Below are 27824 nucleotides of genomic sequence, written 5' to 3'. Positions count from 1 at the left end.
GAAAACCATCCGCTGCGGATTCCAGTCCCGGATTGCATTTTCGCAGCCGCAGCGCGTTCTGTCTGCTGCGGATAGGCATGCATTCCAGGGTCATTTTGCAGCTCAATCCACAACAAAGCTCAGTGCGGATCGGCCAGGTGGAGGCAGGACTGCGGCGGCCAGGTGAGCCAGGTGAGCGGCCAGGTGAGTCCGGCCGTCGGGGGGAGGGAGGCTGCTCGCGCTCCGTGCGGCTGCCAGTGTCGCCCCTTTGCATGTCCCCTCCCCGGCTCTAGATGACAGGAGGCGGAGGAGGAGCCGCACGGAGCTGCGAGCACTGCGCTCGCTCTGATGAGGGATTCACAGCCGGCATCCCCCCTCTCTGGATGGCATGTTGCTGGTAACTCTCTTCCTGCTGTGTTCAGTGCAGACAGGTGAGTGCGGGGACGGTGCCCGGGGCGGGGGTGCCCTGTGCGGGGACGGTGCCCGGGGCGGGGGTTGTGCCCGGGGCACCTGGCAGGGAGTTTGTTGGCTGCCCTGAACCTGGGATACTCTGTGTGATGCCTGGACAAGTAGTTGTGGCATGGGGCGAGTGCCCGCTGCCCAGGTGCCCGCTGCGCGGATTATGCCTCCTCTCCTGTTTGCCTAACAAATCTGTGGCATCCTGTCTGTTGGCTGCAAGTTCAGGTTGCAGATACTTTCCATAAGCCTCCTGATCACAAAGACATGCAATGGCATGTTGGCATGTAGTATGTGTGCACGGTTGGCACTGCTACATCTGGGGGTCTTGGAGGTTTGGGGAGGGGGTTCAGCTGATTGTTACAGATTCATGATCAGGGAGGGGCTAGACTAAAGGTAAACTGAAGGGTTAAAGTTGGCACCAAAGTATCCATTGATGGTGGGAGAGACATTGTTGTAACTCAGAGGCAACAAAGTGTTAAATCTTTAGACTGGCATCTGGCGCTGCTCTTGTGTGCCCTATAGTGGCAGTATATAGATATTATAGGGTGAGCTATAGGCAGCATCCTGAGGTGGACCAAGTGCTTTGTGTGGCCCCTGCCAGCGCTGCGTGTGGCCCCTGCCAGCGCTGTGTGCGTGTCTCTGTACTTTGGTAGATGCGCCTTTTGCTTTAACCAGAATCATAGAATGGGAGAGTTGGAAGACCCCTTGAAGGTCTTGACAGACTTTTCTGTGTTGCAGAACTTGCCCTGCGCTGGCAGCCTTGTGCACTTCATGCCCACATTTAGTCCAGCAATGCATTGCATGGTGCAGCCTGTGCATGGCTCGGAGCGCAGAGCATTGTGATGCTGCAGAGCAATTAGCTGGGATACGAGAGTCGCTGCAATGAGTGAAGCCAGAGACCCTACAGGATGTGGAGTCCCCGACTCGTCTCCATGATCGCGCTGCTGTGTTGTGGTTGCAGCTCCTTGTGCGCCGAGTCCCTCATCCTCTGTGGACCACTGATGCAGATGACGGACGGCTCGTTGCAATGTGCCCATGGCTCCGGGGTTCATGCTCCAGCCGGCGCTCAGTCTGCAAAGTTTGGAATAGACGAAGCAATCGTTTATCAAACCCAGAAATGATGCCGGATAAATCGCGCCGCAAACAAAAGGAATTTTTGAAATGATTTTGTGAGCAGCAGATTGTCTCCTACGAATGTCCAGCGCGTATGGCGCCCGCAGCGAGCGAACAGCGTAATGCCTAGCACTATTTGTCGCTGTCGCTCCATCCACACCGAAAACAGAAGAAATAGAACAAACGACTGCAAGCATTTCCGTTCTATCCGCTTAGATTAATTATTATCGCTCTTCGGCAGCCATATTGCGTGAAAAATCCTGAATGCCTATGCACAGGTGTTTTAGAAGCGGGTCCGGGTGCGCCGCGGATCCAGAACTCACGCTATTAATGTGATCTTGTTGATTACCTTTATTAGTAGCTCAGAACAGACTGGATGTATTGAGCCGCCTCTTCTAGGATTCCTCTCTTTCCGTCTCACCTCTATTCTCTTCCTAGAAGCGTCTCTCTACTCCTGTGTACCTGCGCTTTCCACCGTCACCTGCGCTCCCTCCTCTCCCCCATTACCTGCGCTCTCCCCCGTCACCTGCGCTCTCCCCCGTCACCTGCGCTCTCCCCCGTCACCTGCGCTCCCTCCACTCCCCCATTACCAGCGCTCTCCCCCGTCACCTGCGCTCCCTCTACTCCCCCATTACCTGCACTCTCTCCCGTCACCTGCGCTCCCTCTACTCCCCCATTACCTGCACTCTCTCCCGTCACCTGCGCTCCCTCCTCTCCCCCATTACCTGCTCTCTCTCCCGTCACCTGTGCTCCCTCCCCTCCCCCATTACCTGCTCTCTCTCCCGTCACCTGTGCTCCCTCCCCTCCCCCATTACCTGCGCTCTCTCCCGTCACCTGTGCTCCCTCCTCTCCCCTGCACACTCCCCCGTCACCTGTGCTCCCTCCTCTTCCCCGTCACCTGCGCTCTTCCAATCACCCATTACCTGTGCTCTCTCCCATCACCTGCTCTTCCTCCACTCCCCCATTACCTGCGCTCTCTCCCGTCACCTGTGCTCCCTTCTCTCCCCTGCGCTCTCCCCCGTCACCTGCACTCCCTTTTCTCCCCTGCGCTCTCCCCCGTCACCTGCACTCCCCTTTCTCCCCTGCGCTCTCCCCCGTCACCTGCACTCCCTTTTCTCCCCTGCGCTCTCCCCCGTCACCTGCACTCCCTTTTCTCCCCTGCGCTCTCCCCCGTCACCTGCACTCCCTTTTCTCCCCTGCGCTCTCCCCTGTCACCTGCACTCCCTTTTCTCCCCTGCGCTCTCCCCCGTCACCTGCACTCCCTTTTCTCCCCTGCGCTCTCCCCCGTCACCTGCGCTCCCTTCTCTCCCCTGCGCACTCCCCCGTCACCTGTGCTCTCTCTACTCACCTGCGCTCTCCCCTGTCACCTGCGCTCTCCCCACTTACCCACACTATCCCGCATCACCTGCACTCTCCCCACTCACTCATTACCTGCACTCTCTCCCATCACCTGCTCTTCCTCCACTCCCCCATTACCTGCACTCTCTCCCATCACCTGCTCTTCCTCCACTCCCCTATTACCTGCACTCTCTCCCATCACCTGCTCTTCCTCCACTCCCCCATTACCTGCTCTTCCTCCACTACCCCATTACCTGCACTCTCTCCCATCACCTGCTCTTCCTCCACTCCCCCATTACCTGCTCTTCCTCCACTCCCCCATTACCTGCTCTTCCTCCACTCTCTCCCATCACCTGCTCTTCCTCCACTCCCCCATTACCTGCACTCTCTCCCAGCACCTGCTCTTCCTCCACTCCCCCATTACCTACACTCTCTCCCATCACCTGCACTTCGTCCACTCCCCCATTACCTGCTCTTCCTCCACTCCCCCATTACCTGCACTCTCTGCCATCACCTGCTCTTCCTCCACTCCCCCATTACCTGCTCTTCCTCCACTCCCCCATTACCTGCTCTTCCTCCACTCCCCCATCACCTGCTCTTCCTCCACTCCCCCATCACCTGCTCTTCCTCCACTCCCCCATCACCTGCTCTTCCTCCACTCCCCCATTACCTGCTCTTCCTCCACTCCCCCATTACCTGCACTCTCTCCCATCACCTGCTCTTCCTCCACTCCCCCATCACCTGCTCTTCCTCCACTCCCCCATTACCTGCACTCTCTGCCATCACCTGCTCTTCCTCCACTCCCCCATTACCTGCACTCTCTCCCATCACCTGCTCTTCCTCCACTCCCCCATTACCTGCTCTTCCTCCACTCCCCCATTACCTGCACTCTCTGCCATCACCTGCTCTTCCTCCACTCCCCCATTACCTGCTCTTCCTCCACTCCCCCATTACCTGCACTCTCTGCCATTACCTGCTCTTCCTCCACTCCCCCATTACCTGCACTCTCTGCCATCACCTGCTCTTCCTCCACTCCCCCATTACCTGCTCTTCCTCCACTCCCCCATTACCTGCACTCTCTGCCATCACCCGCTCTTCCTCCACTCCCCCATTACCTGCTCTTCCTCCACTCCCCCATTACCTGCACTCCCTGCCATCACCCGCTCTTCCTCCACTCCCCCATCACCTGCTCTTCCTCCACTCCCCCATTACCTGCACTCTCTGCCATCACCTGCTCTTCCTCCACTCCCCCATTACCTGCACTCTCTCCCATCACCTGCACTTCGTCCACTCCCCCATTACCTGCTCTTCCTCCACTACCCCATTACCTGCACTCTCTCCCATCACCTGCTCTTCCTCCACTCCCCCATTACCTGCTCTTCCTCCACTCCCCCATTACCTGCACTCTCTGCCATCACCTGCTCTTCCTCCACTCCCCCATCACCTGCTCTTCCTCCACTCCCCCATTACCTGCTCTTCCTCCACTCCCCCATTACCTGCACTCTCTGCCATCACCTGCTCTTCCTCCACTCCCCCATTACCTGCTCTTCCTCCACTCCCCCATTACCTGCACTCTCTCCCATCACCTGCTCTTCCTCCACTCCCCCATTACCTGCTCTTCCTCCACTCCCCCATCACCTGCTCTTCCTCCACTCCCCCATCACCTGCTCTTCCTCCACTCCCCCATCACCTGCTCTTCCTCCACTCCCCCATTACCTGCACTCTCTGCCATCACCTGCTCTTCCTCCACTCCCCCATTACCTGCACTCTCTGCCATCACCTGCTCTTCCTCCACTCCCCCATTACCTGCTCTTCCTCCACTCCCCCATTACCTGCACTCTCTCCCATCACCTGCTCTTCCTCCACTCCCTGCCATCACCTGCTCTTCCTCCACTCCCCCATCACCTGCTCTTCCTCCACTCCCCCATTACCTGCACTCTCTGCCATCACCTGCTCTTCCTCCACTCCCCCATTACCTGCACTCTCTCCCATCACCTGCTCTTCCTCCACTCCCCCATTACCTCCACTCCCCCATTACCTGCTCTTCCTCCACTCCCCCATCACCTGCTCTTCCTCCACTCCCCCATCACCTGCTCTTCCTCCACTCCCCCATTACCTGCACTCTCTCCCATCACCTGCTCTTCCTCCACTCCCCCATTACCTCCACTCCCCCATTACCTGCTCTTCCTCCACTCCCCCATCACCTGCTCTTCCTCCACTCCCCCATCACCTGCTCTTCCTCCACTCCCCCATCACCTGCTCTTCCTCCACTCCCCCATTACCTGCACTCCCTGCCATCACCTGCTCTTCCTCCACTCCCCCATTACCTGCTCTTCCTCCACTCCCCCATTACCTGCTCTCTCTCTGCTCTTTGTTTGCCGTCTTTTAGCAGAGGTGACGCGGTTTGTGTTGTGAGGAGTGAAGCTGCACACAGGAAGGGACACTGTTTCTGTTCTGGGACAAGCCCGGACCTGTAAGAAAAACTCCAGAAAATGGCAGGCTTCATGCACTCCTAGAGTTAAATTCCCTTGCAAATTCCCTGAGCTCCCCTGAGTAGTGCGCCCCCTGGTGTGCCATCTCTAAGGGTGATGGGGTTCCCCAAATTCTTCAGCTATGATGTACTTTACTAATCGCACAATGCAAAGTTTTGCATCCCCTCTCTATATAAACAGCAGCCCCCCCACCAAACGAGAGACAGATGCCGTTATTTCCAGGTGCGCGCCATTCTGGAGTACAACACCCAGTTTTTGGTTTGGGTACTTCAAGCCCTGGAACATATTGACGGACTATATATCTGGGCCCAGCAGTGCGCCTATATGCCGAGAGCCGCTGATGTGCTCGTGGACCTCCGGACTTCAGACGGCCCCCCGATACTACATTGCTTTGGTATTATTCCCCCTTGGCCCTGTGCGGCGAACGCCATTGTGACGTACTTCTAGGAACATGCGCTCCACATCAGGCCCAGATCTCCCTTTCTGTCTGCAGCCTTCTGTGTTGTAAAGATGATATCTTCTCCTCTTCGTCACCGCGGGAACGATTCGGCAGGGCGGTCATGTCCTTAATGGTTTTCCTAGAAAGTGTGTGATTCATTTTCTACCTCCGTCAAGGAGTTCTGTAAACTTCCAAATTCCTCCGTTATTGGAATCCATGTTTTTTTCTGCTCGTGGAGTCGCCTCGTTTGCACGCAGCGCTTATTACATGTACAATAGGGCTTCTTCACGCCAGCGTATTTGGGCACCGCAAGAACCCACTGAAATGTGTAAATGCGCACGACATATGCAGCAAACCTGCGTGTGCAATCGCTTCTGTGTGATGTGTGCGCAAATACACGCTGCATGGATAAAATAAGTGGCTGTAGGCGCGTTTCAGCCGTGCATTGGCATGCTGGGGACGCACTTCGCCGTGTGAACAAGCCCTTCATTTGTACAGTGCTGGGGAGTAGAAGCAGGAAGGGACTGTCATCCATTGTATCTGGAGAATCCGTCCTGCGTTTATCACATGGGGAATATGTTGTGTATCACCCGATACTTTGTATCACTGTGTCTGGGATCTACTTTGTATCACGTTGCCCAGTAATTGTGTATCTTTCCTCTTCTTTTCCATAAACACGTTGTGATATCTGTCAGTGATCCGCCCGCCTACATTATGCCATATGAATCTACATACAAGGCTACCTTCACCTCGCATGTTTGCGGTATACACGCTACATGCCTCATATATGGCCATATATTTGGCTCCTTGTGCCTCTCCTACACGTATGACTAGATTTGGGGGCTCACTTGAGAATTGCCGCCGCTGTACTTTAGTGTCATTGATCTTCTTTCTCTCCGGATGAAGGGTTTGTCGGGTCGGTGGACTTTAGGTGTCGCGGCGTTGACCCCCCACACAGATCTGTTACCTTAATGCCCCTTGAGGTCATTCCCCTCCTTCTGTAACTTGCGCCCCCCATTAATTAGTAGGTCAGACCTCTGCTTGACTCCTCAGCTGCCCATGTCTACCAATTCATTGTTTCCTAATTAGCTCAATTAACCCCTTTCTTTGTCCTTCCTGTGCTGTAGGAATGGGTCTCTTTTAGTAGGATGCACTGCAAGCAAGCTGCTAATTATTCCTGTACCTGCAGCTCGTTAACCCTTCTAAGGCTGTGAGGAGGGAGGGGGAGGCAGCCATTTGTCTTAATTTGCCTTGCAATGCATTTTCTCGTAAGCAGCCATCGCAGATTGAAGCGGCGCTCGTGCCTGATCACACACAGATGTAGCGAAGCGTGGACAAATCCGCCAGATCTTCTGTGCTCTTTAGAAAGAGAGCCACGTTTTAGGGGGATAGAAACTCCCCCTCCCCTTCCTCGTTATTAAAAGATGCAGAATTACGGTTCCAATTCCCAGCTCCGCGTTCTTCCATATAGGGCACCATTAACCCCTTCTTTCCCAGCTGCCAGCGTTGCAGTCAGACTCGGTGCTCCGTCGTTTGTCATCCTTTCCAAAATTCATTTTTATTGTCGACTTGCAAATGAGCGTCTTCTCCGGCGGCTTCCACACCAAACAAGGGGGAGGATGAAGCCCCCCGACACGAGGGGTTCCCAGATGGGCTCGCGCCCCGCAATCTGGATGATGCCCACAACCCCCACAAATATCGCTACGTTTTTTCTTCCATCAGAGCGTTGCAGTAAGGGCGCAGGAGGCAGTGGAGGGTTAAGCGAGGCAGACGGCGCTGTGCGACGCGGGGGTCGGTTTTTTGCACTTCATTTGTTTATGTTAATGTTTGCGACAGAAATAAGATGCTGGAGGGGGGGGGAGCGGCCTCTGCCTGAACCGCACGGTTTATCTCGCGCGCAGACGCCTTACACAATCATTTACGTTATTGGCTTTTAAAAAACAGGAGATGCTTTAAAAATGATTTGGATTTGAATTTAGAAACGGAACGTCCGCTACGGCGACGGCGGGACGAGTGCGAACGCTGGGACTTTCTGGCGGCCATTTTGAAATAGAAAAGAATAAATGTGTTCTTTCTGTACGGACGCCCACGTGAGGTGCGGGAACTGCAAGTGAAATATGTGCCCGCTTCCAGAGTTTATTATGTTGTTTCACGTTGTAAAGTATCATTGTGTGATGCCCGGTGGGCGCCGGCGGCCCTGGCATGCTGCACTTAGAGCTAATGAACCATTGCCACAGTGGCCTGGTTATTCCTGTGTTGGTGACACCATAGAGGTCAGTCAGAAGAGGCGCCGCAAGGCATGCGCAGAAGGCCGGATCGGGACATTTAAAATCTCCTGCTTCCCGGCTACTGAAGGTAGCCGAGAACCAGCAGATGTCACCAGGAACCACGGTGACCAGTCCCTGGGTCATAGAATCCTAGAATGGTAGAGTTGGGAGGGACCTCCAGGGTCATCACGTCCTCCAGGGTCATCTGGTCCGACCCCTGCTCAGTGCAGGATCACTAAATCATCCCAGACAGATGTCTGTCCGGCCTCTGAAGACTTCCATTGAAGGAGAACTCCGCACCCCCCGTGGCAACCTGTTCCACTCATTGATCCCCCTCACTGTCTAATATCTAATCTGTCTCTCCTCCCTTTCAGTTTCATCCCATTGCTTCTAGTCTTTCCTTGTACAGATGAGAATAGGGCTAATCCTTCTGCACTGTGACAGCCCTTCAGATATTTGTAGACCCCTTTAAGTCTCCTCTCAGCCTTCTCTTCTGCTAAACATTCCCTGATCCTTTACCCGTTCCTCATAGGACATGATTTGCAGACCGCTCACCATCTTGGTAACTCTTCTCTGAACTTGCTCCAGTTTGTCTGTCTTTATAAAGTGGGGTGCCCAGAACTGGACCCAGTATTCCAGATGAGGTCTGACTAAGGAAGAGTAGAGGGGATAATGACCTCACGTGATCTAGACTCTATGCTTCTCTTAATACATCCCAGAATTGTGTTTGCCTTTTTGGCTGCTGCATCACATTGTTGACTCATGTTCAGTCTATGATCTATTAGTATACCCAAGTCTTTTTCACATGTGCTGCTGCTTAGCCCAATTCCTCCCATTCTGTATGCGCTTTCTTCTGCTTTCTTCATTTTTCTTGCCCAGATGTAGGACTTTGGATTTCCCCTTATTAAATGCCATTCTGTTAGTCGCCGACCACTGTGCAAGCTTTTCTAGATCTTTTTGAATCCTCTCTCTCTCTCTTCCCTAGTGCAGAGAGGGGGTCCGTGATCGCCGCTGTCCAATGGATAATGGCGGTCACAGAAAAGTTGAAATAAGTAAAATAACCTCGCCTCATGACTCGAATCCGCGAGGGGAGCTGAAAATACTCACCCCCATCCTTCGCGATGTCCCGCAGCGATATGGTCCAGTGAAGTCCCCCGACGGGACCTTTATCCGTGGACCTTTCCCCAACTTCGGCGCATGTGTGCGTTGTCGAGAAAACGGATACAAGTGCAGAAGCTGGGGAGGGTCCTGGAAATGTAAAGTCTCCTTGCTTCTGGCTACTAAAGGTACCCGAGAGCCTGGAGCCGTGACCGAGGGCCTGGAGCCGTGACCGAGGGCCTGGAGCCGTGACCGAGAGCCTGGAGCCGTGACCGAGGGCCTGGAGCCGTGACCGAGGGCCTGGAGCCGTGACCGAGGGCCTGGAGCCGTGACCGAGGGCCGCGCGGATAATGGCGTAAAAGTTAAAAACAGTTGAACTTCAGTGCTCCTTTCGGTTTGGGCCCCGTTGTGAATACAGACATAATATTAGGGCCACAAAGGGCGTGTCTCTGAACACGGGACAAGCGGGGGGATCCATATTGGGGTGTAAATCCTCATTTTCATCTGTACTAGAGATAAAACTCTAAAATGACATATTTGCAAAAATATGAAATTCTATTTTTTTCTCCTCTAAATTGCATTAATTCCTGAAGAGAAACTCCGCCCCCTTTAACCACGCCCCCCAGTGAGTACATTAACCCCTTAGTGACAATTGTAGACATGTGACGTCTCTTTAACATAGAATAACTCCGTAAAGGTTCTGCAGATCGCGGTGATTCGGATGTTGTTTCCCGCCACATGTTCTACTTCATTTCGGCCTCTTTCCGCGGCCAAGGCGGAACACCGCTAGTAATATTCCGCTGCGGAGGAGGAGGGGGGGGGGGCTGACAGGTGTCCGAGATGAGCCAATCCGATAGCTAGGCTGACCGAAGAATCGCAGCAATTGCAGCAGGCCGATTTTAAATCCTGCGAGCAAAGAATCGCTATGTTTCTCCGCTCGTGGACGCCGGCAACCCTATGGAAAGCTTTGCAGAGTGAGATCCGTGAGCGATGAATCATCCGCGGTTGACGGGCGGCCTGAAGCGCTAAAAATAGGCCAATAGATTTTGCGTATATTTATTGAATACGCCAAAATTGGGACAATTTTGAAAAAAATTCACATTTTTTTCACAGTTTCAGCAGTAATATCTCGATATGTGCGAACGCTCCGGACTCTTCATCTGGATTTCCATCAGTTTACTTTATTCTGGAAGCTCATTTGAAAAACTTTAGTTTGTCTTTAACCCTTTAGGAGACACATTAAGCATTACTTATCAACACTTTGAGGAACACTTTGTTTTCCTGCACCGAGCCAAGATGGCAGGGGCTCCGAGGTGTCGGAATGTTAGAGACCCCCACAAAAGACCCCATGTTCAAAACTAGAACTCTTAACCCCTTAGTGACGGCCCCATTGTCTTTTTACGTCCTGGCTTTGTGGGCTTCACTCTGTAGGGACATAAAAACCTGCATCCCCTGAGGAATAAAGCCTTGTGGGCTCTGGACGTGACAGCGACATGCTGATACTTACCAGAGGTAGCCGACATCATCGAGCACTCATGAGGGGCCACGGGAAGCCCCCCACGGTAATAAGCAATGCGATCAACGCTATCGAGTGAAGAGCACCAATCACAATAAAGTTAATAGGTAAAGAGTTTCAGCTCCACTCATAGATCGCATCCACTAAGGGGGGCTGAAACGACTCACCCCATCATTCGCGATGCCCCCCGATGATCTGGTCCGGAACACACGTCTTCTGCACATGCAATGCGCAAGCGCAGAAGATAAGATCGGCGCGGGATATGTGAAATCTCCAGGTTACTGAAGGTAGCCGGGAGGCAGGAGGTGTCACCAGGGACCGCGCTGACCGATCGCCGGGCCATGATCGCCGCGATCCAATGGATAACAGCGATCAGAGAGACGTTCACATAAGTAACATAAAGATGGAGCGTCTCGGCCGCCGCCCAGCATGTGCAGCTTCATGGAGCAGAGAGGAAGTCAGGACAAGTGATTACAATAAAAAGTAAGTGAACCCTCTGGAATTAGTTGGATTTCAACATTAATATTGATAAAATCCAAAGGAGTCACTTACTTTCCTCCTGTACTGTGGGGGATGAGCCGTACAGCTGTGTGTTATTAGTTACATTACATAGGGGGTCACTTACTTTCCCCCTGTACTGTGGATGATGGGCGGTACAGCTGTGTGTTATTAGTTACATTACATAGGGGGTCACTTACTTTCCTCCTGCACTGTGGATGATGGGTGGTACAGCTGTGTGTTATTAGTTACATTACATAGGGGGTCACTTACTTTCCTCCTGTACTGTGGGGGATGAGCCGTACAGCTGTGTGTTATTAGTTACATTACATAGGGGGTCACTTACTTTCCCCCTGTACTGTGGATGATGGGCGGTACAGCTGTGTGTAATTAGTTACATTACATAGGGGGTCACTTACTTTGCTCCTGTACTGTGGATGATGGGCGGTACAGCTGTGTGTTATTAGTTACATTACATAGGGGGTCACTTACTTTCCCCCTGTACTGTGGATGATGGGCGGTACAGCTGTGTGTTATTAGTTACATTACATAGGGGGTCACTTACTTTCCTCCTGTACTGTGGATGATGGGCGGTACAGCTGTGTGTTATTAGTTACATTACATAGGGGGTCACTTACTTTCCTCCTGTACTGTGGATGATGGGCGGTACAGCTGTGTGTAATTAGTTACATTACATAGGGGGTCACTTACTTTCCCCCTGTACTGTGGATGATGGGCGGTACAGCTGTGTGTTATTAGTTACATTACATAGGGGGTCACTTACTTTCCTCCTGTACTGTGGATGATGGGCGGTACAGCTGTGTGTTATTAGTTACATTACATAGGGGGTCACTTACTTTCCTCTTGTACTGTGGATGATGGGCGGTACAGCTGTGTGTTATTAGTTACATTACATAGGGGGTCACTTACTTTCCTCCTGTACTGTGGGGGATGGGCTGTACAGCTGTGTGTTATTAGTTATATTACATAGGGGGTCACTTACTTTCCTCCTGTACTGTGGATGATGGGCGGTACAGCTGTGTGTTATTAGGTACATTACATAGGGGGTCACTTACTTTCCTCCTGTACTGTGGATGATGGGCGGTACAGCTGTGTGTTATTAGTTACATTACATAGGGGGTCACTTACTTTCCTCCTGTACTGTGGATGATGGGCGGTACAGCTGTGTGTTATTAGTTACATTACATAGGGGGTCACTTACTTTCCCCCTGTACTGCAGATGATGGGCCGTACAGATATGTTATTAGTTACATTACATAGGGGGTCACTTACTTTCCCCCTGTACTGTGGATGATGGGCGGTACAGCTGTGTGTTATTAGTTACATTACATAGGGGGTCACTTACTTTCCTCCTGTACTGTGGATGATGGGCGGTACAGCTGTGTGTTATTAGTTACATTACATAGGGGGTCACTTACTTTCCTCCTGTACTGTGGATGATGGGCGGTACAGCTGTGTGTTATTAGTTACATTACATAGGGGGTCACTTACTTTCCCCCTGTACTGTGGATGATGGGCGGTACAGCTGTGTGTTATTAGTTACATTACATAGGGGGTCACTTACTTTCCTCCTGTACTGTGGATGATGGGCGGTACAGCTGTGTTATTAGTTACATTACATAGGGGGTCACTTACTTTCCTCCTGTACTGTGGATGATGGGCGGTACAGCTGTGTGTTATTAGTTACATTACATAGGGGTCACTTACTTTCCTCCTGTACTGTGGATGATGGGCGGTACAGCTGTGTGTTATTAGTTACATTACATAGGGGGTCACTTACTTTCCTCCTGTACTGTGGATGATGGGTGGTACAGCTGTGTGTTATTAGTTACATTACATAGGGGGTCACTTACTTTCCTCCTGTGCTGTGGATGATGGGCGGTACAGCTGTGTGTTATTAGTTACATTACATAGGGGGTCACTTACTTTCCCCCTGTACTGTGGATGATGGGCGGTACAGCTGTGTGTTATTAGTTACATTACATAGGGGGTCACTTACTTTCCTCCTGTACTGTGGATGATGGGTGGTACAGCTGTATGTTATTAGTTACATTACATAGGGGGTCACTTACTTTCCCCCTGTACTGTGGATGATGGGCGGTACAGCTGTGTGTTATTAGTTACATTACATAGGGGGTCACTTACTTTCCCCCTGTACTGTGGATGATGGGCGGTACAGCTGTGTGTTATTAGTTACATTACATAGGGGGTCACTTACTTTCCTCCTGTACTGTGGATGATGGGCGGTACAGCTGTGTGTTATTAGTTACATTACATAGGGGGTCACTTACTTTCCTCCTGTACTGTGGATGATGGGCGGTACAGCTGTGTGTTATTAGTTACATTACATAGGGGGTCACTTACTTTCCTCCTGTACTGTGGATGATGGGCGGTACAGCTGTGTGTTATTAGTTACATTACATAGGGGTCACTTACTTTCCTCCTGTACTGTGGATGATGGGTGGTACAGCTGTGTGTTATTAGTTACATTACATAGGGGTCACTTACTTTCCTCCTGTACTGTGGATGATGGGCGATACAGCTGTGTGTTATTAGTTACATTACATAGGGGGTCACTTACTTTCCTCCTGTACTGTGGGGGATGGGCGGTACAGCTGTGTGTTATTAGTTACATTACATAGGGGGTCACTTACTTTCCTCCTGTACTGTGGATGATGGGCGGTACAGCTGTGTTATTAGTTACATTACATAGGGGTCACTTACTTTCCTCCTGTACTGTGGATGATGGCCGGTACAGCTGTGTGTTATTAGTTACATTACATAGGGGGTCACTTACTTTCCTCCTGTACTGTGGGGGATGGGCGGTACAGCTGTGTGTTATTAGTTACATTACATAGGGGGTCACTTACTTTCCTCCTGTACTGTGGATGATGGGCGGTACAGCTGTGTGTTATTAGTTACATTACATAGGGGGTCACTTACTTTCCTCCTGTACTGTGGATGATGGGCGGTACAGCTGTGTGTTATTAGTTACATTACATAGGGGGTCACTTACTTTCCCCCTGTACTGCAGATGATGGGCCGTACAGATATGTTATTAGTTACATTACATAGGGGGTCACTTACTTTCCTCCTGTACTGTGGATGATGGGCAGTACAGCTGTGTGTTATTAGTTACATTACATAGGGGGTCACTTACTTTCCTCCTGTAGTGTGGATGATGGGCAGTACAGCTGTGTGTTATTAGTTACATTACATAGGGGGTCACTTACTTTCCTCCTGTACTGTGGATGATGGGCGGTACAGCTGTGTGTTATTAGTTACATTACATAGGGGGTCACTTACTTTCCTCCTGTACTGTGGATGATGGGCGGTACAGCTGTGTGTTATTAGTTACATTACATAGGGGGTCACTTACTTTCCTCCTGTACTGTGGATGATGGGTGGTACAGCTGTGTTATTAGTTACATTACATAGGGGGTCACTTACTTTCCTCCTGTACTGTGGATGATGGGCAGTACAGCTGTGTGTTATTAGTTACATTACATAGGGGGTCACTTACTTTCCTCTTGTACTGTGGATGATGGGCGGTACAGCTGTGTGTTATTAGTTACATTACATAGGGGGTCACTTACTTTCCCCCTGTACTGTGGGGGATGGGCTGTACAGCTGTGTGTTATTAGTTATATTACATAGGGGGTCACTTACTTTCCTCCTGCACTGTGGATGATGGGTGGTACAGCTGTGTGTTATTAGTTACATTACATAGGGGGTCACTAACTTTCCCCCTGTACTGCAGATGATGGGCCGTACAGATATGTTACTAGTTACATTACATAGGGGGTCACTTACTTTCCCCCTGCACTGTGGATGATGGGCGGTACAGCTGTGCATTATTAGTTACATTACATAGGGGGTCACTTACTTTCCTCCTGTACTGTGGATGATGGGTGGTACAGCTGTTTTATTAGTTACATTACATAGGGGGTCACTTACTTTCCTCCTGTACTGTGGATGATGGGCAGTACAGCTGTGTGTTATTAGTTACATTACATAGGGGGTCACTTACTTTCCTCCTGTACTGTGGATGATGGGTGGTACAGCTGTGTGTTATTAGTTACATTACATAGGGGGTCACTTACTTTCCTCCTGTACTGTGGATGATGGGCAGTACAGCTGTGTGTTATTAGTTACATTACATAGGGGGTCACTTACTTTCCTCCTGTACTGTGGATGATGGGCGGTACAGCTGTGTGTTATTAGTTACATTACATAGGGGGTCACTTACTTTCCTCCTGTACTGTGGATGATGGGCGGTACAGCTGTGTTATTAGGTACATTACATAGGGGGTCACTTACTTTCCTCCTGTACTGTGGATGATGGGTGGTACAGCTGTGTGTTATTAGTTACATTACATAGGGGGTCACTTACTTTCCTCCTGTACTGTGGATGATGGGCGGTACAGCTGTGTGTTATTAGTTACATTACATAGGGGGTCACTTACTTTCCTCCTGTACTGTGGATGATGGGCGGTACAGCTGTGTTATTAGGTACATTACATAGGAGGTCACTTACTTTCCTCCTGTACTGTGGATGATGGGCGGTACAGCTGTGTGTTATTAGTTACATTACATAGGGGGTCACTTACTTTCCTCCTGTACTGTGGATGATGGGCGGTACAGCTGTGTGTTATTAGTTACATTACATAGGGGGTCACTTACTTTCCTCTTGTACTGTGGATGATGGGCGGTACAGCTGTGTGTTATTAGTTACATTACATAGGGGGTCACTTACTTTCCCCCTGTACTGTGGGGGATGGGCTGTACAGCTGTGTGTTATTAGTTATATTACATAGGGGGTCACTTACTTTCCTCCTGCACTGTGGATGATGGGTGGTACAGCTGTGTGTTATTAGTTACATTACATAGGGGGTCACTTACTTTCCCCCTGTACTGCAGATGATGGGCCGTACAGATATGTTACTAGTTACATTACATAGGGGGTCACTTACTTTCCCCCTGTACTGTGGGGGATGGGCGGTACAGCTGTGTGTTATTAGTTATATTACATAGGGGGTCACTTACTTTCCCCCTGTACTGTGGATGATGGGCGGTACAGCTGTGTGTTATTAGTTACATTACATAGGGGGTCACTTACTTTCCTCCTGTACTGTGGATGATGGGTGGTACAGCTGTGTGTTATTAGTTACATTACATAGGGGGTCACTTACTTTCCTCCTGTACTGTGGATGATGGGTGGTACAGCTGTGTTATTAGTTACATTACATAGGGGGTCACTTACTTTCCTCCTGTACTGTGGATGATGGGCAGTACAGCTGTGTGTTATTAGTTACATTACATAGGGGGTCACTTACTTTCCTCCTGTACTGTGGATGATGGGCAGTACAGCTGTGTGTTATTAGTTACATTACATAGGGGGTCACTTACTTTCCCCCTGTACTGTGGATGATGGGCGGTACAGCTGTGTTATTAGTTACATTACATAGGGGGTCACTTACTTTCCTCCTGTACTGTGGATGATGGGCAGTACAGCTGTGTGTTATTAGTTACATTACATAGGGGTCACTTACTTTCCCCCTGTACTGTGGATGATGGGCGGTACAGCTGTGTTATTAGTTACATTACATAGGGGGTCACTTACTTTCCTCCTGTACTGTGGATGATGGGCGGTACAGCTGTGTGTTATTAGTTACATTACATAGGGGGTCACTTACTTTCCTCCTGTACTGTGGATGATGGGCGGTACAGCTGTGTGTTATTAGTTACATTACATAGGGGGTCACTTACTTTCCTCCTGTACTGTGGATGATGGGCGGTACAGCTGTGTGTTATTAGTTACATTACATAGGGGGTCACTTACTTTCCCCCTGTACTGTGGATGATGGGCGGTACAGCTGTGTGTTATTAGTTACATTACATAGGGGGTCACTTACTTTCCTCCTGTACTGTGGATGATGGGCGGTACAGCTGTGTGTTATTAGTTACATTACATAGGGGGTCACTTACTTTCCTCCTGTACTGTGGATGATGGGCGGTACAGCTGTGTGTTATTAGTTACATTACATAGGGGGTCACTTACTTTCCCCCTGTACTGTGGATGATGGGCGGTACAGCTGTGTGTTATTAGTTACATTACATAGGGGGTCACTTACTTTCCTCCTGTACTGTGGATGATGGGCGGTACAGCTGTGTGTTATTAGTTACATTACATAGGGGGTCACTTACTTTCCCCCTGTACTGTGGATGATGGGCGGTACAGCTGTGTGTTATTAGTTACATTACATAGGGGGTCACTTACTTTCCTCCTGTACTGTGGATGATGGGCGGTACAGCTGTGTGTTATTAGTTACATTACATAGGGGGTCACTTACTTTCCTCCTGTACTGTGGATGATGGGCGGTACAGCTGTGTATTATTAGTTACATTACATAGGGGGTCACTTACTTTCCCCCTGTACTGTGGGGGATGGGCTGTACAGCTGTGTGTTATTAGTTACATTACATAGGGGGTCACTTACTTTCCCCCTGTACTGTGGATGATGGGCGGTACAGCTGTGTGTTATTAGTTACATTACATAGGGGGTCACTTACTTTCCCCCTATACTGCAGATGATGGGCCGTACAGATATGTTACTAGTTACATTACATAGGGGGTCACTTACTTTCCCCCTGCACTGTGGATGATGGGCGGTACAGCTGTGTGTTATTAGTTACATTACATAGGGGGTCACTTACTTTCCTCCTGCACTGTGGATGATGGGCGGTACAGCTGTGTGTTATTAGTTACATTACATAGGGGGTCACTTACTTTCCTCCTGTACTGTGGATGATGGGCGGTACAGCTGTGTGTTATTAGTTACATTACATAGGGGGTCACTTACTTTCCCCCTGTACTGTGGTTGATGGGTGGTACAGCTGTGTGTTATTAGTTACATTACATAGGGGGTCACTTACTTTCCTCCTGTACTGTGGATGATGGGCGGTACAGCTGTGTGTTATTAGTTACATTACATAGGGGGTCACTTACTTTCCTCCTGTACTGTGGGGCATGGGCGGTATTGCTGTGTGTTATTAGTTACATTACATAGGGGGTCACTTACTTTCCCCCTGTACTGTGGATGATGGGCGGTACAGCTATGTGTTATTAGTTACATTACATAGGGGGTCACTTACTTTCCCCCTGTACTGTGGATGATGGGCGGTACAGCTGTGTGTTATTAGTTACATTACATAGGGGGTCACTTACTTTCCTCCTGTACTGTGGGGCATGGGCGGTATTGCTGTGTGTTATTAGTTACATTACATAGGGGGTCACTTACTTTCCTCCTGTACTGTGGATGATGGGCGGTACAGCTGTGTGTTATTAGTTACATTACATAGGGGGTCACTTACTTTCCCCCTGTACTGTGGATGATGGGCAGTACAGCTGTGTGTTATTAGTTACATTACATAGGGGGTCACTTACTTTCCCCCTGTACTGTGGATGATGGGCGGTACAGCTGTGTTATTAGTTACATTACATAGGGGGTCACTTACTTTCCTCCTGTACTGTGGATGATGGGCAGTACAGCTGTGTGTTATTAGTTACATTACATAGGGGGTCACTTACTTTCCCCCTGTACTGTGGATGATGGGCGGTACAGCTGTGTTATTAGTTACATTACATAGGGGGTCACTTACTTTCCTCCTGTACTGTGGATGATGGGCGGTACAGCTGTGTGTTATTAGTTACATTACATAGGGGGTCACTTACTTTCCTCCTGTACTGTGGATGATGGGCGGTACAGCTGTGTGTTATTAGTTACATTACATAGGGGGTCACTTACTTTCCTCCTGTACTGTGGATGATGGGCGGTACAGCTGTGTGTTATTAGTTACATTACATAGGGGGTCACTTACTTTCCCCCTGTACTGTGGATGATGGGCGGTACAGCTGTGTGTTATTAGTTACATTACATAGGGGGTCACTTACTTTCCTCCTGTACTGTGGATGATGGGCGGTACAGCTGTGTGTTATTAGTTACATTACATAGGGGGTCACTTACTTTCCTCCTGTACTGTGGATGATGGGCGGTACAGCTGTGTGTTATTAGTTACATTACATAGGGGGTCACTTACTTTCCCCCTGTACTGTGGATGATGGGCGGTACAGCTGTGTGTTATTAGTTACATTACATAGGGGGTCACTTACTTTCCTCCTGTACTGTGGATGATGGGCGGTACAGCTGTGTGTTATTAGTTACATTACATAGGGGGTCACTTACTTTCCCCCTGTACTGTGGATGATGGGCGGTACAGCTGTGTGTTATTAGTTACATTACATAGGGGGTCACTTACTTTCCTCCTGTACTGTGGATGATGGGCGGTACAGCTGTGTGTTATTAGTTACATTACATAGGGGGTCACTTACTTTCCTCCTGTACTGTGGATGATGGGCGGTACAGCTGTGTATTATTAGTTACATTACATAGGGGGTCACTTACTTTCCCCCTGTACTGTGGGGGATGGGCTGTACAGCTGTGTGTTATTAGTTACATTACATAGGGGGTCACTTACTTTCCCCCTGTACTGTGGATGATGGGCGGTACAGCTGTGTGTTATTAGTTACATTACATAGGGGGTCACTTACTTTCCCCCTATACTGCAGATGATGGGCCGTACAGATATGTTACTAGTTACATTACATAGGGGGTCACTTACTTTCCCCCTGCACTGTGGATGATGGGCGGTACAGCTGTGTGTTATTAGTTACATTACATAGGGGGTCACTTACTTTCCTCCTGCACTGTGGATGATGGGCGGTACAGCTGTGTGTTATTAGTTACATTACATAGGGGGTCACTTACTTTCCTCCTGTACTGTGGATGATGGGCGGTACAGCTGTGTGTTATTAGTTACATTACATAGGGGGTCACTTACTTTCCCCCTGTACTGTGGTTGATGGGTGGTACAGCTGTGTGTTATTAGTTACATTACATAGGGGGTCACTTACTTTCCTCCTGTACTGTGGATGATGGGCGGTACAGCTGTGTGTTATTAGTTACATTACATAGGGGGTCACTTACTTTCCTCCTGTACTGTGGGGCATGGGCGGTATTGCTGTGTGTTATTAGTTACATTACATAGGGGGTCACTTACTTTCCCCCTGTACTGTGGATGATGGGCGGTACAGCTGTGTGTTATTAGTTACATTACATAGGGGGTCACTTACTTTCCCCCTGTACTGTGGATGATGGGCGGTACAGCTGTGTGTTATTAGTTACATTACATAGGGGGTCACTTACTTTCCTCCTGTACTGTGGATGATGGGCGGTACAGCTGTGTGTTATTAGTTACATTACATAGGGGGTCACTTACTTTCCCCCTGTACTGTGGATGATGGGCAGTACAGCTGTGTGTTATTAGTTACATTACATAGGGGGTCACTTACTTTCCCCCTGTACTGTGGATGATGGGCGGTACAGCTGTGTTATTAGTTACATTACATAGGGGGTCACTTACTTTCCTCCTGTACTGTGGATGATGGGCAGTACAGCTGTGTGTTATTAGTTACATTACATAGGGGGTCACTTACTTTCCCCCTGTACTGTGGATGATGGGCGGTACAGCTGTGTTATTAGTTACATTACATAGGGGGTCACTTACTTTCCTCCTGTACTGTGGATGATGGGCGGTACAGCTGTGTGTTATTAGTTACATTACATAGGGGGTCACTTACTTTCCTCCTGTACTGTGGATGATGGGCGGTACAGCTGTGTGTTATTAGTTACATTACATAGGGGGTCACTTACTTTCCTCCTGTACTGTGGATGATGGGCGGTACAGCTGTGTGTTATTAGTTACATTACATAGGGGGTCACTTACTTTCCCCCTGTACTGTGGATGATGGGCGGTACAGCTGTGTGTTATTAGTTACATTACATAGGGGGTCACTTACTTTCCTCCTGTACTGTGGATGATGGGCGGTACAGCTGTGTGTTATTAGTTACATTACATAGGGGGTCACTTACTTTCCTCCTGTACTGTGGATGATGGGCGGTACAGCTGTGTGTTATTAGTTACATTACATAGGGGGTCACTTACTTTCCCCCTGTACTGTGGATGATGGGCGGTACAGCTGTGTGTTATTAGTTACATTACATAGGGGGTCACTTACTTTCCTCCTGTACTGTGGATGATGGGCGGTACAGCTGTGTGTTATTAGTTACATTACATAGGGGGTCACTTACTTTCCCCCTGTACTGTGGATGATGGGCGGTACAGCTGTGTGTTATTAGTTACATTACATAGGGGGTCACTTACTTTCCTCCTGTACTGTGGATGATGGGCGGTACAGCTGTGTGTTATTAGTTACATTACATAGGGGGTCACTTACTTTCCTCCTGTACTGTGGATGATGGGCGGTACAGCTGTGTATTATTAGTTACATTACATAGGGGGTCACTTACTTTCCCCCTGTACTGTGGGGGATGGGCTGTACAGCTGTGTGTTATTAGTTACATTACATAGGGGGTCACTTACTTTCCCCCTGTACTGTGGATGATGGGCGGTACAGCTGTGTGTTATTAGTTACATTACATAGGGGGTCACTTACTTTCCCCCTATACTGCAGATGATGGGCCGTACAGATATGTTACTAGTTACATTACATAGGGGGTCACTTACTTTCCCCCTGCACTGTGGATGATGGGCGGTACAGCTGTGTGTTATTAGTTACATTACATAGGGGGTCACTTACTTTCCTCCTGCACTGTGGATGATGGGCGGTACAGCTGTGTGTTATTAGTTACATTACATAGGGGGTCACTTACTTTCCTCCTGTACTGTGGATGATGGGCGGTACAGCTGTGTGTTATTAGTTACATTACATAGGGGGTCACTTACTTTCCCCCTGTACTGTGGTTGATGGGTGGTACAGCTGTGTGTTATTAGTTACATTACATAGGGGGTCACTTACTTTCCTCCTGTACTGTGGATGATGGGCGGTACAGCTGTGTGTTATTAGTTACATTACATAGGGGGTCACTTACTTTCCTCCTGTACTGTGGGGCATGGGCGGTATTGCTGTGTGTTATTAGTTACATTACATAGGGGGTCACTTACTTTCCCCCTGTACTGTGGATGATGGGCGGTACAGCTATGTGTTATTAGTTACATTACATAGGGGGTCACTTACTTTCCCCCTGTACTGTGGATGATGGGCGGTACAGCTGTGTGTTATTAGTTACATTACATAGGGGGTCACTTACTTTCCTCCTGTACTGTGGGGCATGGGCGGTACAGCTGTGTGTTATTAGTTACATTACATAGGGGGTCACTTACTTTCCCCCTGTACTGTGGATGATGGGCGATACAGCTGTGTGTTATAAGTTACATTACATAGGGGGTCACTTACTTTCCCCCTGTACTGTGGATGATGGGCGGTACAGCTGTGTGTTATTAGTTACATTACATAGGGGGTCACTTACTTTCCTCCTGTACTGTGGATGATGGGCGGTACAGCTGTGTGTTATTAGTTACATTACATAGGGGGTCACTTACTTTCCTCCTGTACTGTGGATGATGGGCGGTACAGCTGTGTGTTATTAGTTATATTACATAGGGGGTCACTTACTTTCCCCCTGTACTGTGGATGATGGGCGGTACAGCTGTGTGTTATTAGTTACATTACAAAGGGGGTCACTTACTTTCCCCCTGTACTGTAGATGATGGGCGGTACAGCTGTGTGTTATTAGTTACATTACATAGGGGGTCACTTACTTTCCTCCTGTACTGTAGATGATGGGCGGTACAGCTGTGTGCTATTAGTTACATTACATAGGGGGTCACTTACTTTCCTCGTGTACTGTGGATGATGGGCGGTACAGCTGTGTATTATTAGTTACATTACATAGGGGGTCACTTACTTTCCCCCTGTACTGTGGATGATGGGCGGTACAGCTGTGTGTTATTAGTTACATTACATAGGGGGTCACTTACTTTCCTCCTGTACTGTGGATGATGGGCGGTACAGCTGTGTGTTATTAGTTACATTACATAGGGGGTCACTTACTTTCCCCCTGTACTGTGGATGATGGGCGGTACAGCTGTGTATTATTAGTTACATTACATAGGGGGTCACTTACTTTCCCCCTGTACTGTGGATGATGGGTGGTACAGCTGTGTGTTATTAGTTACATTACATAGGGGGTCACTTACTTTCCCCCTGTACTGTGGATGATGGGCGGTACAGCTGTGTGTTATTAGTTACATTACATAGGGGGTCACTTACTTTCCTCCTGTACTGTGGATGATGGGCGGTACAGCTGTGTGTTATTAGTTACATTACATAGGGGGTCACTTACTTTCCCCCTGTACTGTGGATGATGGGCGGTACAGCTGTGTGTTATTAGTTACATTACATAGGGGGTCACTTACTTTCCTCCTGTACTGTGGATGATGGGCGGTACAGCTGTGTGTTATTAGTTACATTACATAGGGGGTCACTTACTTTCCCCCTGTACTGTGGATGATGGGCGGTACAGCTGTGTGTTATTAGTTACATTACATAGGGGGTCACTTACTTTCCCCCTGTACTGTGGATGATGGGTGGTACAGCTGTGTGTTCGTAGTTACATTACATAGGGGGTCACTTACTTTCTTCCTGCACTGTGGGGGATGGGCGGTACAGCTGTGTGTTATTAGTTTCATTATATAGGGGGTCACTTACTTTCCCCCTGTACTGTGGATGATGGGTGGTACAGCTGTGTGTTATTAGTTACATTACATAGGGGGTCACTTACTTTCCTCCTGCACTGTGGATGATGGGCAGTACAGCTGTGTGTTATCAGTTACATTACATAGGGGGTCACTTACTTTCCTCCTGTACTGTGGATGATGGGTGGTACAGCTGTGTGTTATTAGTTACATTACATAGGGGGTCACTTACTTTCCTTCTGTACTGTGGATGATGGGCGGTACAGTTGTGTGTTATTAGTTACATTACATAGGGGGTCACTTACTTTCCCCCTGTACTGTGGATGATGGGTGGTACAGCTGTGTGTTATTAGTTACATTACATAGGGGGTCACTTACTTTCCTCCTGCACTGTGGGGGATGGGCGGTACAGCTGTGTGTTATTAGTTACATTACATAGGGGGTCACTTACTTTCCTCCTGTACTGTAGATGATGGGTGGTGCAGCTGTGTGTTATTAGTTACATTACATAGGGGGTCACTTACTTTCCTCCTGTACTGTGGATGATGGGTGGTACAGCTGTGTGTTATTAGTTACATTACATAGGGGGTCACTTACTTTCCTCCTGTACTGTGGATGATGGGCGGTACAGCTGTGTGTTATTAGTTACATTACATAGGGGGTCACTTACTTTCACTAACTGAAGTGACTATGCTTTTGTTTAGCTCTTAAAGGGGATGTGCCCACATTATCAACCCTGTTCAGTATCCTGGTAGCCAGCCTCCCTACTCCATTGCCCCCTGCAGGGGAAATGCAGTATTGCAGGATGGCATGGATGCCACAGCTGGATTCGCTCTTATGAAGCCGCTTTCCGTTCTGGATCCCGGGGGGGGGGGGGGTTCTTATATCCGGGGGGATCCGCCCTCTGGAGTTCTTATATCCGGGGGGATCCGCCCTCTGGAGTTCTTATATCCGGGGGGATCTGCCCTCTGGAGTTCTTATATCCGGGGGGATCCGCCCCCTGGAGTTCTTATATCCGGGGGGATCCGCCCTCTGGAGTTCTTATATTCGGGGGGATCCGCCCTCTGGAGTTCTTATATCTGGGGGGATCCGCCCTCTGGAGTTCTTATATCCGGGGGGATCCGCCCTCTGGAGTTCTTATATCCGGGGGGATCCGCCCTCTGGAGTTCTTATATCCGGGGGGATCTGCCCTCTGGAGTTCTTATATCCGGGGGGATCCGCCCCCTGGAGTTCTTATATCCGGGGGGATCCGCCCCCTGGAGTTCTTATATCCGGGGGGATCCGCCCCCTGGAGTTCTTATATTCGGGGGGATCCGCCCTCTGGAGTTCTTATATCCGGGGGGATCTGCCCTCTGGAGTTCTTATATCTGGGGGGATCCGCCCTCTGGAGTTCTTATATCCGGGGGGATCCGCCCTCTGGAGTTCTTATATCCGGGGGGATCCGCCCTCTGGAGTTCTTATATCCGGGGGGATCCGCCCTCTGGAGTTCTTATATTCGGGGGGATCCGCCCCTTGGAGTTCTTATATCTGGGGGGATCCGCCCTCTGGAGTTCTTATATCCGGGGGGATCCGCCCTCTGGAGTTCTTATATCCGGGGGGATCCGCCCCCTGGAGTTCTTATATTCGGGGGGATCCGCCCTCTGGAGTTCTTATATCCTAACAGATCGTGTGATCGGCGATCGCCATCTTCATAAAACCCCCTAATTTCTTGCACCCCACAAGCTATTGCAGCAATGACCGTGAAGCTTCTGTGCGCTCTGCGGACCCTCTGACCACCCAACGATCTTCACGGGGGCTCTGCTGAAGAAGATGGACAGCGCAGGATGTATGGTGGACCGCCAAGTCTACCCAGGAAATGTGAACAGTGGGGGGGGGGATATAGAGGGGGGCAGGCGTGTGGGGGCGGTATGGAGGGGGGGAGGGTGTGTGTGTGTAAGGGCAGGCGTGTGTGTGTGTGGAGGGGTGTGGGGGGGCGCTATGGAGGGGGTGTGTGGGGGTTGTGTTTGTGTAAGGGGAGGGGTGTGTGTGGGGGAGGGGAGGGGTGGGGTGGGGTGGGGGTATGTGTGGGGGAGGGGTGGTTTGGGGTGTGTGTGTGTGTGCGGGGGAGGGAGGGGTATGTGTGTGGGGGAGGGGTGGTGTGGGGTGTGTGTGGGGGTGATGGGGTGGGGGAGGGGTGGTGTGGGGTATGTGTGTGCGGGGAGGGGTGGTGTGGGGTATGTGTGTGCGGGGAGGGGTGGTGTGGGGTGTGTGTGTGTGCGGGGGAGGGAGGGGTATGTGTGTGGGGGAGGGGTGGTGTGGGGTATGTGTGTGGGGGTGATGGGGTGGGGGAGGGGTGGTGTGGGGTATGTGTGTGCGGGGGAGGGAGGGGTTATGTATGTGGTGGAGGGGTGGTGTGGGGTGTGTGTGTGCGGGGGAGGGAGGGGTATGTGTGTGGTGGAGGGGTGGTGTGGGGTGTGTGTGGGGGTGATGGGGTGGGGGAGGGGTGGTGTGGGGTGTGTGTGTGGTGGAGGGGTGGTGTGGGGTGTGTGTGTGGTGGAGGGGTGGTGTGGGGTGTGTGTGTGGTGGAGGGGTGGTGTGGGGTGTGTGTGTGGTGGAGGGGTGGTGTGGGGTGTATGTGTGTGCGGGGAGGGGTGTGTGTGGGGGTGATGGGGTGGGGGAGGGGTGGTGTGGGGTGTATGTGTGTGCGGGGAGGGGTGTGTGTGGGGGTGGATGTGGGGGAGGGGGGGAGTTTTTTCATTTGGGAAATCCCCCTTGTATTTCTCGGATTCCGTAAGTCGGCGCCGGTTGTAGCGCCTTGTGCAGATTCGCGGCCGTTTGGCTACATTTAGTCAGAGCTGTAAATTGGATTTCGCACTCGTTGATTTCCTGTCTCTCCCGCCTCCTTCCTGCGCCATTGTAGGTTCGGCGTTGAGTTCATTCCTTGTCTTGGTTCTCCGTGAGGCAGCAGCGGCCGCGGTCCGTCTTGTCACCCCATTGCCATTGATGTTTAGTCGGTAGTCGGCGTGCTGCAGTGCATGCTGGGGGCCTGTCCTCGTTGCGTCCGCTCTTCCCCACGCTCCTTCTACTTCCCACTGCTCTATTAAGCTGAAGCGTGCGCTGTGGTCGGTCGCCGATCTTCCTGATGTCTCTGCCAGCTCTACCTGTTCGCGCCGCGGTCCCGCCTCCTGCCGCCAGCAGTGCCATGGACCGCTTACCTTTATTGAGCTATGGGACTGGCTATTGGCGCAGTACCATAAATTAGGGGCTCCTGCACGGTAAGACGCACATTGTCCGGACCGAGTGGGCAGAAAACGTGAACGGGCAACGTCGCCCCGCGGTCCGGCAGCTCATTAATGCCCGCTGCAGCCCGGCTCTCAGAGAACATGCTTGTCCCAAGATCTAAACTTCTCCCCTTCCCATAGGGACTTCTGTGATTGGGGGGTCCGACCGCTAAGATCCATCACAAGAACGGGTGCCCCCGTATGAATGGAGAGCGACTAGTTACCCCTATGGGAAGGAGAAGCCGAGTGCGGCGCATGGAGATCAGCGGAGATGGCAGCTCAACCGCCTCACCGCTCCTACACGGAACACAGGAGCCGAAGAGGAAGGAACAGGAGGAGCTACCAGAGCCCTACAGAATACCCTCCACCTTCAGGACCGGAGGAGCTACCAGAGCCCTACAGAATACCCTTCACCTTCAGGACCGGAGGAACTACCAGAGCCCTCCAGAATACCCTCCCGCATCAGGACCAGGAGGAGCTACCAGAGCCCTATGGAATACTCTCCACCTTCAGGACCGGAGGAGCTACCAGAGCCCTACAGAATACCCTCCACCTTCAGGACCAGAGGAACTACCTGAGCCCTAAAGAATACCCCCAGCATCAGGACCGGAGGAACAGGAGGAGCTACCAAAGCCACACAGAATACCCTCCAGCATCAGGACCAGGA

General features: G+C 50.5%; 1 protein-coding gene across 1 annotated transcript in view; it reads left to right on the top strand.

Annotated features, from left to right (window-relative positions):
* The first annotated feature begins 333 nt into the window (after positions 1 to 333).
* Positions 334 to 27824, top strand: part of DSCAML1 (DS cell adhesion molecule like 1) — a 334339-nt gene continuing 306848 nt past the window's right edge. Inside the window, exon 1 of the mRNA XM_066606025.1 lies at positions 334 to 410. Within this exon, the coding sequence (XP_066462122.1) occupies positions 368 to 410 (43 nt within the window). The 5' untranslated portion in view covers positions 334 to 367. The remainder of the gene's footprint in view (positions 411 to 27824) is intronic.

Source organism: Eleutherodactylus coqui, chromosome 6 (genome assembly GCF_035609145.1).
Source record: "Eleutherodactylus coqui strain aEleCoq1 chromosome 6, aEleCoq1.hap1, whole genome shotgun sequence".
NCBI lineage: Eukaryota > Metazoa > Chordata > Amphibia > Anura > Eleutherodactylidae > Eleutherodactylus > Eleutherodactylus coqui.
This window is presented reverse-complemented; position numbering and strand designations above follow the sequence as displayed.